At 37.0% G+C, this 14,736-nt stretch overlaps 1 protein-coding gene across 1 annotated transcript in view; it reads left to right on the top strand.

Annotated features, from left to right (window-relative positions):
- The window catches only part of LOC130239330 (CUB and sushi domain-containing protein 1-like), a 551,687-nt gene that overhangs the window by 302,938 nt on the left and 234,013 nt on the right, over positions 1–14,736 (top strand). The window contains exon 17 of the mRNA XM_056470435.1: positions 661–848. Coding sequence (XP_056326410.1) covers positions 661–848 — 188 coding nt within the window. The remainder of the gene's footprint in view (positions 1–660; positions 849–14,736) is intronic.

Below are 14,736 nucleotides of genomic sequence, written 5' to 3'. Positions count from 1 at the left end.
GTCACTGTTTTGTTTTGTTTTGTTTTGTTTTGTTTTGTTTTGTTTTGTTTTGTTTTGTTTTGTTTTGTTTTGTTTTGTTTTGTTTTGTTTTGTTTTGTTTTACATTCAATTTATTTAATTATTTTTTATTTCATTTTATTTTTGGGTGGGAAAATGATGAGGAAAAGAGAATTTTATTCAATCGTATATACTTTTACTTTATTTTGTTTTTATTTGGAAAAATTAAATGTTCTCTTTTTAGAAAAATAAAATAAAAAGCCATAAGAAAATTAAATTTTTTATTTTATTTTATAATTTTAATTATTTTATTTTTATTTTTTATGATTTTTATTTAATTTATATTATTATTTTTTTATTTTAGGGTGGGAAAATAAAAAGTTATCTTTTGAGGAAATTTATTTTATTTTATTATTTGTTTTATTTTATTTTATATTTATTTTATTTTAGGATTTTTTAAAAATTTTATATTTTATTTTTATGAATTTACAGCATGCAACATCCACCTCTCTCCCCTTTCTCAAAACCCTGACCACAATCTCTCCTCTGCAGTTTCTTGCTCTTTTTATGTTAACATTCCCGTTTAATCGTCCTCAATAGAGCAATTCTGCTAAAGATCTGGGTCATGAACAGATGTTCCTCTCTTTCCAATTTCCTGTGTAGGTTTCAGACGGAGGTTAATTACGACACACTGGAGATTCGGGACGGGCCCTCCAACTCGTCGCCTCTAATCGGCGAATACCACGGCACTCAGGCCCCGCACTTCCTCATCAGCACCAGCAATTACATGTATCTGCTCTTTACTACCGACAACAGCCGCTCCAGCGAAGGCTTCCAGATCCGCTACGAGAGTAAGTCAGCTCCTCATCTTTCCTCTGCAGTCATTTAAACACACAGATATTGGGTTTTCACACTCCCACAGTGGGCGCTTCTGCAATAAAGCATGTCTTTTTGGCTGGACGTGGTCTCTTTGGTGCAGGTAATCCAATTCAGATGGTTTCTCAAAAGTTACAGTCAGATTATAGTTATATAGCTGTTTGAAAATAATTTGGAGAAGGACAGCATGTACAGTCGAAGTCAAAACTGTTTTCCCTCCTGTAAAATTTTAATTTGTTTTCAAAAATATTTGCCAAGTGATGTTTAACCGAATACATTTTCAAAAGTTTTTACATTTTCAAAAGTTTACTCAAAGTTTTAAGGTCAATATTTTGGAAGTGGTCCCTTGTTAATCGCGGGAGTTACTTTCTAAAAATAACCCAAGATAGGAAAAATCCACAAAGTCGTCCTCTTTATTTTTTACAATGATTATACTGTAGATGTTTTTAGGTTGTAAAACCCCTCACAACACACTTTTATCCTCATGTTATTCGCCTCCTTCTTTATATAATACGTCGATACATTAAAATAATACATTGAAAAATAAACCAAACGCATAGGCTAATGCATGATGGTCCTTGCATAATAATTACTGCAAACTAAGCTGATGAGTTCATTATATATAAACTATAAACAAAATAAATATATAAAGTAATGAAATGAAAGTAACAAGAGTCTAACAAGAGATTTACAGTTATTAATAAATGATCTATGAATCAAACGTTTTTAATACAGGTCACCTCAGTGCTTGTCTGCTTTCATTTTCTCCATTCCACTCATGGCAAGTTCAGGTGAGTGCTTTGTATAGCCTAAAGTAATAATACTGCCAAAGAAATATCAGGCTTTGCTGATATTTTTATTTTAATTTTACCTGCAATGACGTACAATAGTCAGATCCCTTAGTTTTTCGCGATTTTGCGATAGCTGAATTCAACGAAAAACTAACAAAAGTCGCAATTTTTTGCGATCCTGCAAAATTCTTAATTTAACCGCAGAATAAACACAAAAATGTAAATAATCTCATAAAACATCCAATTCCAAACCATATAATCAAATTAGATTTATTTCAGTTTGCAATTTATTGTTTTACGTGACTTATAGACGTTGCATAAGCAGCACACGTGATGTATTTCAGTATTTCTTGACAAATGACGTCTTACCTGCCTCATTACATTACATGGAAATGGGGGGAAATTGTTTTGCAGCCTGTGGAGTAAGCAGACTTATGATGAAGCGTGAGTGATTTACATGTGAAGTCAATGCAAAGATGTGATTAAACATTCTGTGGTGCAAATCGAGTGAATAACATGGCGCAAATGGGCCGCTTTCCGACTGCAAAAGAAAGTGGAAGCAAACATCTAACAAACGGAGCAATGGAACAGAGATTGATTCAAGGATTATGGCTGCTGGACGTGACCAAATTGAAGAACATTATTTGTGATTTACATTTATGGCTGGTAGCCTATTATGATGTGCGTTAAATCAATAAATTAGTTCACTGAACTCTTTCCCTGCCGTTGAAAAGAGAAAACGCTTCCCTGTCATTGAGTTTTTGGCAATCCGTGTTTTAGATGTATTATGGTAGTGGAAGCCCTAATGCATTTTATAATATTTATATGGTTTTTAATCACTAAACTGTTCGCAAATTTCTGGGAATTGCCACCATAAAATCAGTCATTTTTATAGCAAAAAATTCCAAAATCCTTTTGAAAAATTTGGGGGTCTGAATAGTGTTATTTAAGAATTTAAAGGACATTTCATTTCATTAACAAGAGGTCTAAACTTAAATAACAGTTGAAGTGCCCTTAAATAATGTAGTTGACGGCACCCATAACTTCAAACTTGACTCAATGGATTCAAACTGTTTTCTGAAAACAGTCAGTTTTCACGCGTTGCCTAAAATCATTTTGCATGGTGCAGGCATGGTACCACAGTTTTTTGATTACTGAGCCAACATGAGAGTATATTTCCTAGCAATATTTGCCTAGAAAATAGTACATCTTACTTTTCCATTGGTTACACGATATAAGAAATGGTCAAATCCGATTCAATTTATTATGTTAAGTTTAACTAAAAGTAACAGACACCAAAACAAGAAAAAGGCTGAATGTATTCAAATATGGTTTAGGTCCAACATAGGCTCATTCTGAAAACTATATACATTTCTGGAGATCGTGAATTATGTTGCCAAAGGAACGTATTGCTGAATTTCATCTTTAAAACAAATGCTACGGGGGCGGTTTGATGCCGTTCCTTTTTGCACTAGCAGCTAACCCCTTGTGGACAGCTGTTCCACTGTTACCAGTTTGTTCAGTAGCTCGCCATAAAACACAGAGCAAAGTTATCTGCGACTATAGGATCCGAGTCCGGCAAAGAACGGTTCCAGAAAGCAGGTAATACAAAAACAAAAGCCAAAAAATGAAATAAGCAGGTAAAAAACAGGGTGATAATGTGGTAAAATCTGAAAACGTTTGTAAACACTGTCAGTTGGGCTTAGGGAAGTGAGTGGGCACTGGTCAATCTGTGCTTTTTAAAACTCTACTGATTGGGTTTAGGTAAGGGGGTGGGTGGGGTGATCGGTTGGTTGGTCAGTCAGTCAGTCAGTCGACAGCGGCCTCTGGTGGATTTGCGTGAGAACAACAGGCATGAATGGCACTCGCAAGAGAAATTTGAGATCTCAAAAAGCGTACACAGCGGCCTCTAGTGGATTCAAATAAATGAAAACTGCAAAAAAACATATCTCCTGGGATGTATTTGCCGCTCTCCAGAAATGTATATAGGGATACATTTTCAGAATGAGCCTGGGTTGTTTAAGTCAACTTTTTAACTCTAGGAAAAATAAAAAAAGAGTGTTCTTTTTAGCTTAATACTAGTATCTTGCTAAATAAGAATAAAAATAAATTCTGCACTGCCATCGTGGAAAAACAAAAGAAATGAGTTATCCAAAATGAGTTATTAAAACTATTATATTTAACGTGCTGAAAAAAAACGCTCTCTTTTAAACAGCACCTGGGAAATTATTTTAAAATAATTACAATTTCACAGGAGAGTTAATAATTTTGACTTCAACTGTATGTGATAGCATTAAATAGCAGCATCCAGAGGCCGTAGATACTTTTAAGACTAGTGAAAAAATTACTGTGAATAATTAAGTTGATCTGAAAATACAGTTTTTCTTTTTTTCAGCATGTTTGGAGTTTATAAAGTGCACTTCGGAGTGTAATTAAATTTTAATGTCCTGCTGACACAAGGTCTGTTTGTTTGTTTGTGCAAGCTCAACAAATAGACTGATTATCATAGTTAAATGAATGTTTAATGTTCTTGTAGTTGCTGGCGACTTGTTTGCAGGGATTAAAGCCAGAGCAACCCAGAATCAGATTTGACAACTGTTTTTAGTGGATCCCTCAGGAAAGACTAGGAAATCTAAAGCTCACTGGTCACCACTTTCATAACTTTGCGACTGCGTCTGTCCAATTTACAGTGACAGATTTGCAAGCCATCAAACTTGAATAGAAAGACATTTGTGACCCTAAACCACTAAAACCAGTCATAAGTGTGATTTATTATTATTATTATTGAACTGTATCTGAAAGCTGAACAACTTTTATTTTCATTAATGTATCCTTTGTTAGGATAGGACAATATTTAGTGGAGATAAATATGAGAGTTCTAAATACTCTCTACATCAGGGGTCTCAAACTGCCGGTCTTCAGGCCATTTACAAACCGTGCTCTTCCTCCCTCCAGCCTGCAACTGACATCAAAAATATAACAAGATACAGCCTACCAAAACATATAATTTTGAACCACTATCATTGTTGTGCAGTTGCGTCCAGCCACTTGTGGTTTTGACCTGCCACCTATTTGACATTTATTTTGAATAGGGAAACGTGTAACATCAATATGGCGGATGAAGCCCCTCCTTCTAGTACAGGAGCCAATCATCAATTGTTATAGAATGACGATTCTCCGGGGGAAGTGCTCAGACTCAGATTTTGAGTGATTTAAACGTTTAGAAATGAAAGAAGACCATTTTATTGGTGATTCCTCATATTTAAACTCTAATCATAGGCTTGGTGAGCAATTTGATGTTTCCTCTTTCAAACAGAACACCAGAGCATACTGCCCAATATGAGTTTCAAAGATGGCCGCCTAGTGAAATGACTTGCCTTAAAGGGACTTTGAGATGGCCGCCTAGTGAAATGACTTGCCTTAAAGGGACTTCGGTTATAGTGAGCTCTGCTGTCAGTGGAGAATGCCACTGAGTTGAGTTGGGGGTATTTGGATCTGACACACACTTGTTTCATGTAGCTGAGGAGTGGCGATGCTTGGAGAGTAGCTGCTGGTCAAATCTATTCTTGGATCTTCCTCATGCAGACTTCAGAGCGTGGCCTGTCCATTGAACGGACTGTGGTGTGTTGCTTGTTTGGTTGTGGACAATGGGGAGTTTGCCAATTCTGGAGCTTCCAGGGTTGACTGCAGGGCATGTCTGTATCGCTTTTCCGACTCCACCTGCAGCACTGCTGATTTCTTACCTTAAGGCAAACTTCGACTTTCCAAAAGCTTTACTATGAAGACGGCAGGCAGGCATTCAGTTTCATTCAAAGTCACATACATACTATCAAGCACACATAAACTCCCACTTTAAAGGTTTTATCTTCATTAAAAAACAAAGGTGTTGTTATTACTTGCAGTATTTTTTAGACTGTCATGAAACCTTTATAATCATGACAATAATAATAATAATTCCTTACATTTCTGGACACTCAAAGCGCTTTACACATTTTTGGGGGGAATCTCTTCAACCACACACCAGCTGATTGGTGGAGAGGAGACAGAGTGATGAAGCCAATTATGAAAAGGGGATGTTTAGGAGGCCATGATGGACAGAGGCCAGTGGGCAAATTTGGCCAGGATGCGGTGGTTAAACCCCTACGTATTTCCGAAGGACATCCTAGGATTATTATAGACCACAGAGAGTCAGGACTTTGGTTTGGTCATGGACAATGGGGAGTTTGCCAATTCTGGAGCTTCCAGGGTTGACTGCAGGGCATGTCTGTATCGTATTGAAAAACAATTGCACATACACACTCTCATATATATATATATATATATATATATATATATATTAATAATATATTAATTTATTTATTTGATGACAGTTCATATTGTTTGACTAGATATTTTTCAAGATACTAGAATTCAGCTTAAAGTGACACTTAACTAGATTAATTAGGTTAACTTGGCAAGTTAGGGTAAAAGCAAATCATTTTATATCGATGGTTCGTTCTGTAGACTACCGGAAAAAAATATAGCTTAAGGAGGCTAATCATTTTGACCTTAAATGTGTATTAAAAAAATTACAAACTGCTTTTACTGTTGGTGAAATAAAACAAATAAGACTTTCTCCAGAAGAAAAATATTATCAGACATACTGTGAAAATGTCCTTACTCTGTTAAACATCATTTGGCAAATATTTTAAAAAGAAAAAAATTGTAACACTTTATTTTGATGGTCTTAAATATATCAAGCTTATCTCTCTAATTGTTATGCCCCCTGGCTGATCATTTTTTTTATAATGTCTCTAGTCTAATGAGCTACCAGCCATTAGATAGTGCTTACGCATTATGCCTATTTTTAAAGGGGATGAAGCTATGGTTCTCAAAATTAAAGACCAATATCAATAATTTGTGTTATTGCCAAAATATGTAGAAAAAATATATAATAAATTATCAAAGCATCTTGAGAAAAATCTAGTCTGATTTAGGCCAGTTTAATTCTTGCATATTACAGAAAACAATGTGTGTGAAAAAAGGGAAACGATCAGATTTATTTATTCAAGAAAGAAGTGTTCCAGAGGGGATTAATAATAGGTTCTCTTTTGTTTTTTATTTTTATTATTTATCTTTCCTTAAATTTGTTAAATATGTTAAAGTCTATATTTTACTTTGGACTGTACTTGTTTTTCCTGAGGATGTTATTATTTATGTGGTGATTTATTTTTGTACTATGTGTGTATGCTACTTCCCCTTTTGTTAATGTTTATTATAATTTTTTTATTTATTTATTTATTTTTGGATGTTGTGTAATTTATGTTTTGTTTTGTCTTCTGGTGTTTTTATTATGTAATTGCGATTAATTGTGGGACCCCCTTGAAAATGAGATGGTACATCTCAAGGGGTTTATCTATAAATATCCATATTAGGTCCTCTTCAGTTTTCTATTTTTATTAATTAACTTTCTTTAAATTTGTTTAATACTCTTTTCTTTATGCAGATGACACCATCATTTAAAGTTAAATCTAAAAAAACTGCTTTACACAAACTGTAATGCTTTACAAAATTGGCTTCAATGTATTAATTTACTGCTTAACAGATATTATACAATTATATTATGTTGTTTGGCACAAAGTTTACGCTTAAATGGGTTATTCAAACTTTGTTTGAAGACTCACATTGACTAAATACTGTCTAGGATTAATTTTGGAACCACCTTTAAATGGGTGGTCCAGTGTATTTTTAAGGCTTGGTTGTGTTTATAAGATGCAACGCAATGTGTTCTCATGCTTCACTTGTGGAAAATCTCGGTATTTTTTTATATATAACTGACTTTAATTTTATACTGCTACTCAGCTAACATGAAAACGACTGTCAAATATTCTAGTTCCTCTGAAAGGCCCGCCCTCAAAAGGCTCTGATTGGTCAGCTAACAAAATATGCTGTGATTCGTGGATTGGCTCCACGTCACCATGTCACGCCTCTACAAGCACGAGCTTTTGCGCTGTGTAAATACTGTCAGTCAGAGTAACTGATAGCAGTGTTAGCTCCCTTAATCAGACGTAAAAATTATCAAAACACAGCTGAACCTCACGCCTGCTCTCTAAAATTAAATTTTACAAGTGTCTTACACATATATTCGGAATAAACACGTGTAAGTAATATGAAACATTCGCATATCTTTTGTGAGTTTGTTATTTGAGATGTAGACCGCAGGGAAAGCAGCCGCATAGTGAAACGCTGGTGAAGATTGTGGCTGTTTACAGCGGTTTGACTGATAAATTTGTTAGTGGTGCCAAACAACATTTCCTGTTGTTTACATCTTTGTTTAAGTCCTCACTATAACAAACTGTGAACGCTAGAAACTGTGCATACATACCTACATACAGTTGAAGTAAGAATTATTAGGCCCCCTAAATTATTAGCCCCCTGTTTATTTTTTTCCCCAATTTCTGTTTAATGGAGGGAAGATTTTTTTCAACACATTTCTAAACATAATAGTGTTAATAACTCATTTCTAATAACTGATTTATTTTATCTTTGCCAAGACAATTCTATACAGCGTAAAGTGACATTTAAAGTTAATTAGATTAACTAAGTTAGGGTAATTAGGCAAGTTATTGTATAACGATGGTTTGTTCTGTAGACCAGTGTTTCCCAACCCTGTTCCTGGAGGCACACCAACAGTACATATTTTGTATGTCTCCCTTATCTGACCCATTCGTGTCAGGTTTTGGGGTCTTTTCTAATGTTCTGCTGAGTTGATTAGGGAGAGGTTGAAAATGTGTACTGTTTGTGTGCCTTCAGGAACAGGGTTGGGAAACACTGCTGTAGACGATGAAAAAAAATAAAATAAATTAGCTTAAAGGGGGTAATAATTTTGACCTTAAAATGGTTCATAAAAAATTTAAAATTGCTTTTATTTGATCATAAAATAAAACAAATAAGACTTTCTCCAGAAGAAAAAATATTATCAGACATACTGTGAAAATTTACATCATTTAGGAAAAATTAAATTTTAAAAAAGAAAAATAAATTCAAAAGGGGGCTAATAATTCTGACTTCAACTGTACATGCATACATACATACATACATACATATATATATATATACACATACATACATACATACATACATACTTACATACATACAAATAAATGAATATTAAAATCACAACAATTGTTTTTTTCAGCTAGCCAAGAGAGTGAGGCAAGGCGTTGTAATTGTGTGGAAGCATTTTAGAGCATCTAAGAAGGACACATAATTCGCCGAAACAGGCACTACAAGCAGGATGGGGTATAGCACAGTGCAAGAGAGGTTTGGAATGCAAGTTTTTATTTGCTAAAAGAGTTTTTCCTGAAGAAAGAATTTCGATCCGCTGCAGGTGCTCGATGGAGCAACATCGATTTCTTTCTGTTGTGTCTTTGATGTTCACAGAACTACAGAAATGACGAAAGCTATCAAAATGTCAGCAAATTTTGAAGAACAGAACTTATTAACCAGACTGGTGATGTTTCATCAGCACTTCTCTGCGGGCACGTTTTGGTCTGTTTCATCCACACAAAAAGAGGAAAACATGGTAAACGCATTTGTGCACAAGGGTCGAATGCTTGCTGGGTGTCCTTTTTAACTGATTGAGTAGGGGGCAGGGCGAATTTTGTGCATTATTTTCTTGTAGCAAACTAACGAGTAAAGGGGTGCGATTACGAATATTGTGGCTAAAGCCAACAGAAAATGACCACCGCTCCAATGTGCAAGTGGTCAGACTTTGAGTGAGGATTAAATATTTTTATATGTTTTTTTTGTAACTTACACCGTCACGAAAGAAACAGGGAGAATTCAACTGTGAGTGAAGGACAGTTTAATGAAGTGCAACAGTGAATATAAGTCTTAAAGGGTTTTAACCCCTATTATGGGTATTTGAAAATGACCTTGCATGTAGTGTGTAACACAGCTCTAAGTGAAGTGAAATATCCAGCTAGGGCTTCAATCTGAAAGTACACAGTGTTTAAAACATTATTGATTCATCTATAAAAGAGTCGACTCAGAGTGCTTCAAGTGAATTGTCTTGATAACGAGTCTTTAGCTGTGTCGGCGTGACTCCGATACGAAACCTAAGCCCCGCCCAATTGTTGTGTGCGCAAACCTGGGAAAATTGGAACCTGCGGCTCCGCCCACAATCACAGTAGCAAAGAAAAAGAGGAAGACAAGCACTGTAGCAGATCCCGGTTGAATCGAGTCATGAAGACGCTGTGCTCAGCTGGATATTATTGGAAGTGTGAGGGGAAAGTTAGTGTTATTTTCTCTACTAACCTGTAACACGTGGATGACAGAGACAACGTTAGGATCCAAGTGCAGGTTTATTCGGTAGTCAGGCAAGCAAGGGTCAACACAGGTGCAAACAGATGAATAAAGGCAAATCCAGAATCGTAGTCACTATAACAGGTGAAAGGTCGGAAGGCAGGCAGTGAACATGGACAAACAGACAAACTTGGCAAGGGTCAAAACACGGAGAAACAAGACTAAGGAAAACCCGTTGAATTGTCACTTTACAGGTAAACAAGACTCGGCAAGGAAGTGAGTGTGTGTGCTGCTAAAGTAGTGTGTGTGATTAGTCCAGAAGCAGCATCAGCTGTGGGAGTCCAATCAGTGGAGACTTGGAGCAGGTGTGTGTGTGTGTGGCATGACTGAATTTGTAGTTCATAAGATGTAGTCCATGTGAAAAGGAGTTCTTACCAGCTACCTCGGGTGGTCAGAGATCGCTGGTAATCATGACATAACCATAACTTTAACCCTGAAATAGTTGGCGGTTCATTACGCTGTGGTGACCCCTGATAAAAGAGGGACTAAATCGAAGGAAAACGAATGACTTATTGTAGGCAAGGGCATCAAGGTGAGAAGGCAAGAAGGTCGCTGGTTCGAGTCCTGGCTGGGTTAGTTGGCATTTCTGTATGAAGTTTGCATGTTCTCCCAGTGTTGTTGTGGGTTTCATCCGCGTGCTCCATTTTGAATGAACAAAATTGGCTGTAGTGTATAAGTGTGTGTGAGTGAGTATGTATGGGTGTTTCCAAGCGCTGGGTTGCAGCTGGAAGGGCATTCGCTGCTTAAAACATATGCTGGAATAGTTGGCGGTTCATTCCGCTGTGGCGACCCTTGATGATCAAGGGACTAAGCTGAAGGAAAATGAATAAATGATTGTAGGCAATGCTTAATGCATTTAATGCAGGCCTACCTCCTGTTGCAAGGCTTTCCATGTCTCTGTCACAATTGTTTTAATCATGTATGTAAATATTTTGAATGGTGTGTACTATTGTATTTTATACTTTGTCACATTGTGAAATAATATCAATATCGTCAATATCGTTTTAGCTCATATCGCCAACTCCAATTGCAGATTTAGTTTATCAGAACCCGACTCAAGGTAACATTTTGCCTATTTCCATAGCCTAGAATAAATTGAGCAGTTTACAAACCATTGTATTGTGTATGAATTACTTAAATGGTAAAATTGTATAGTTTCCACTCAGTATTAGAAGACATACTGGCTGCAGTTTCTTTTTTAAAGGGCCATGAAACCCCCCTCTTTCAGTTCAAGTCTACCTCAGAATTTTTCAATAAATGCTTCATGATGGGCGTGGCAGAGAGAGGAGTGGGTTGTGGCCAGTAGAGCAGGGGAGAAAGAGGTGAGCAAACAACTATTTTCAGTCGGCTCACAAAATGAGACACACCGTGAGGAGACCCAAGATTTTATAGTTTACAAAGTTAAAATGCAAAGAAATAAACAGTAATTTATAGCCCTGCTAAATATGTTATTCATAATTTCATATACACAAAACCACAATTTGTTATAGCATTATAAAGATAATCATGTAAACACTATAAATGAGGAGGACTGCTCTCCTCCTGTATTCCCGGGTCTGAATGCAGACACAGTGGACACCAGTGCAGCAGGTCTCTTGTCTATTCCAGTCATTTGCCTTGCTGGTAATTTTGAGGATTTTAAACATGGGCGAACATGGCAGCATGGATAGGTGTTGTGTCTGAATGGTAACGAACTCAATTGATAAAAAACAAAGTCCGCCATTCTACAATTCTTGTACAGTTCTCCTGACTAAAATGCTTGCTGCAAACGAACAGCTTTACTGCATCGGCCCTGACAGCACTGCGGGGAAAAACATGCAACAAACCCTGTGGATCATGGAAACAAACACATACGACTTGTGGTCTCACAGCTTGGCAGATCTGCCTTACCTTCGGAAAGCATGTGCAGTCATGAATAATTAAGAAGCAAGGTCTCATAGGATAAGAACTTCGCTATGAATAAAAATGAGAAACCGACACGTCATCACTCCACTATCAGAGTCATGCCACGTCACCAATTTTGATCCAGCCCCAATAACTATTTTAAACCCGGAACATGAAATTAGCTGACAAAAGCTCAAAATTATCCAGTTTTCCCCACAATTAAAGCTGACAGGTGCCAACTAGTGTTGGGCCGATAGACGATGCCATCATCCATTGTCGATGGCTGATAGACATCACAATGCTGAGCCGGCATGGTGATCCTTCACCCCCGTCGCAAACCCTACACGCTTAGGCCCCGTTTACACTAATACTTCTTAGTTTTAAAATAGAATTTTAGAACTAAAACGATCCACGTCCACACTGGCGTTTCATCTAGCATTTCTGAAAAACCCTCCTTCCACACTATACCACTGAGAACGCACATCACGCGACCACACACACACACAGGCATGCGCTGCAGCATAAGCACAAGTCTGAGCTCCAGGCAGTCAGCAACCGGTGCTCTGGGCACAAAACCCTAGAGAGCAGTTCATGTTGGACAGTTTATTAAGCATGTACTGCTGGATCAAGTCTCACAATAGTTGGTAAACGTAATATTTAATTAATCTCATCTCTATCTAACGACTGTTCTGTCTTTGAGTCTATCAGGTAACGTGTCACAGCATCAGTACACTGCTTCAATATTTCACTTTCACGCTTGTACTTGGTTATTTAAGTGAAAACCTCAGATACTGTTGGTTCCTGTTTGTTGTGCACCTTTTTTGCAAACCAAAATTGTGGAGGCCATTACGACACAGATCACTCTGCCTATTCATGCCAGAGTCCCGCAGAAAAAGTGATTGACAGGCGGTAGTTTGTGTGCAACTTATCTTTATTTATTTCTGATTTGGTTATGGGTAAAATAAACACCATGCGGGTCAGGTAGTTGAAACGCTAGGCTACAAATAAATAATTTGTTATGAATTAATTAATTATTCATGAATAATTAATTCACTGGCGCTTATGACGATGCCATCGTCCATCTCGATGTTTCACATTAGACATCGTACAATGCCAAATTGGCTGACATCACCAAACCCTAGTGCTAACGTTGTCTTAACTAATGCTCAACACACACAAATCTGTTAAAATCACAAAAAAAGTATCCAGGGTGTAATAATTATTTATGTCAATATTATATGTTATATCCATCCTCATATCAATTATGAAACTCCCATATATTCATTCATTCATTCATTTTCTTGTTTGCTTAGTCCATTTATTAATCTGGGGTCACCACAGTGGAATGCATCGCCAACGTATCCAGCATTTGTTTTACGCAGCGGATGCCCTTCCAGCCACAACCCGTCTCTGGGAAACACTTCCATATATTATTATTATTATTATTATTATTATTATTATTATTATTATTATTATTATTATTATTATTATTCTATATATCCTAATGTGTGCTTTGTTTATTTACTTTTTTATGTAAATAACCCACTGGAAAACGAGAAGTGTTTTTTTTCCTAAAGAATAAAATCTGTTTCAAAAGTATGCCTCACCTTCCATGCTTGGACGTCCCGACCTTGACCTTTCATTCATTTTATATATTGATGCTAGATACAGTGGTCTAGGTGTAGGTTTAAAATGACAGAAGGATGGTGATTACGCTAGCAGAGCTATTGTAGCAGAACTAAATTACTCTGTGACTGAGAACGAATGAGAAAAGAAAGGCTTTGGAAAGGTGGCAGCATTACTTGGAGCCCACATTATTCACATTAGTCACCTTACCATCAGCCCTGCAGTGGGTAATGTTCTCTACAAACCAACATACACCTATTTAGATGGGTTCTACAGAAATTTGACTTTGTTGTCAAAAACATGAGCTAAGTGCATGACCTCGGAGGCCAACTTAAGCACATGGAAATAGAAGAACCACCAGCAAATTAAGAAAGCACCTTCACAAGTTTGACAGCGCATGTGTTGTAAATCCTCAAAACGTAAAATTATCAATGATATTCTCATGATAAACTGCTGTTTGTTTACCTTCAAGCGCTGCTTCAGTTGCTTGACACGTGTGAACATGATGCTTTGCTTCAGTGAGCGCCAGCACACACACATATTATGTAGGCCTACATCTCGACATGCAAAAGTGATCCTCCATGTTTTCATCGAAGTTGTTCAAAATACTTATCCATCCACAGAATTTGTGATGTCATCCAATGTGTAAACATTTAGCTGTGGTTCGCACTTCTGCTTTTGACTATCTCTGGGACAAAAGCAGCTGCATGAATGCTAAAGCTTTAAATAAAAGTGAAACCAACAACAAAAGCCTGACCCCTTCTATCTTTACAAATACATGCTCAGCTGTTTAAAGAGCTCATTTCTGGTTAATGATGACAGAATTTACTGGTATTTTGGAATGGATGCGTGAATGGTCTTTTTTCTGAAAATTTCCGGCACGTCCTTGCCTGTGTGAACATTGATTTTTTAAATTTACCTGTAAAGTTGTTTCAGAAATAGTCCGGATATTTACCGGTATCACTGTGTGAAAGGGCTAATGTGTTTACAGCATAGACATGTAAAATATATGGACGTAGTATCCGTGACGTCACCCATAGGTTTCTGAAGAGCGCAAAAGAAGCTACAAGTAGGCGCGGCCAGCCGCTGCCATTTTGTTCGCGCGTCATCGCACTCACGGCAGGATACCAAATAAGGGCAAAGAGGCGGAGAGTGAGCGGAGCTACAGACACCTGCTGGCATTTTGCTTGGACCTGGCAGACAGACTTTACTTTGG

The sequence above is a fragment of the Danio aesculapii genome, chromosome 13 (assembly GCF_903798145.1).
Source record: "Danio aesculapii chromosome 13, fDanAes4.1, whole genome shotgun sequence".
Classification (NCBI taxonomy): domain Eukaryota; kingdom Metazoa; phylum Chordata; class Actinopteri; order Cypriniformes; family Danionidae; genus Danio; species Danio aesculapii.
Note: the sequence above shows the minus strand (reverse complement) of the source record. Positions and strands in the feature narration are given on the sequence as shown.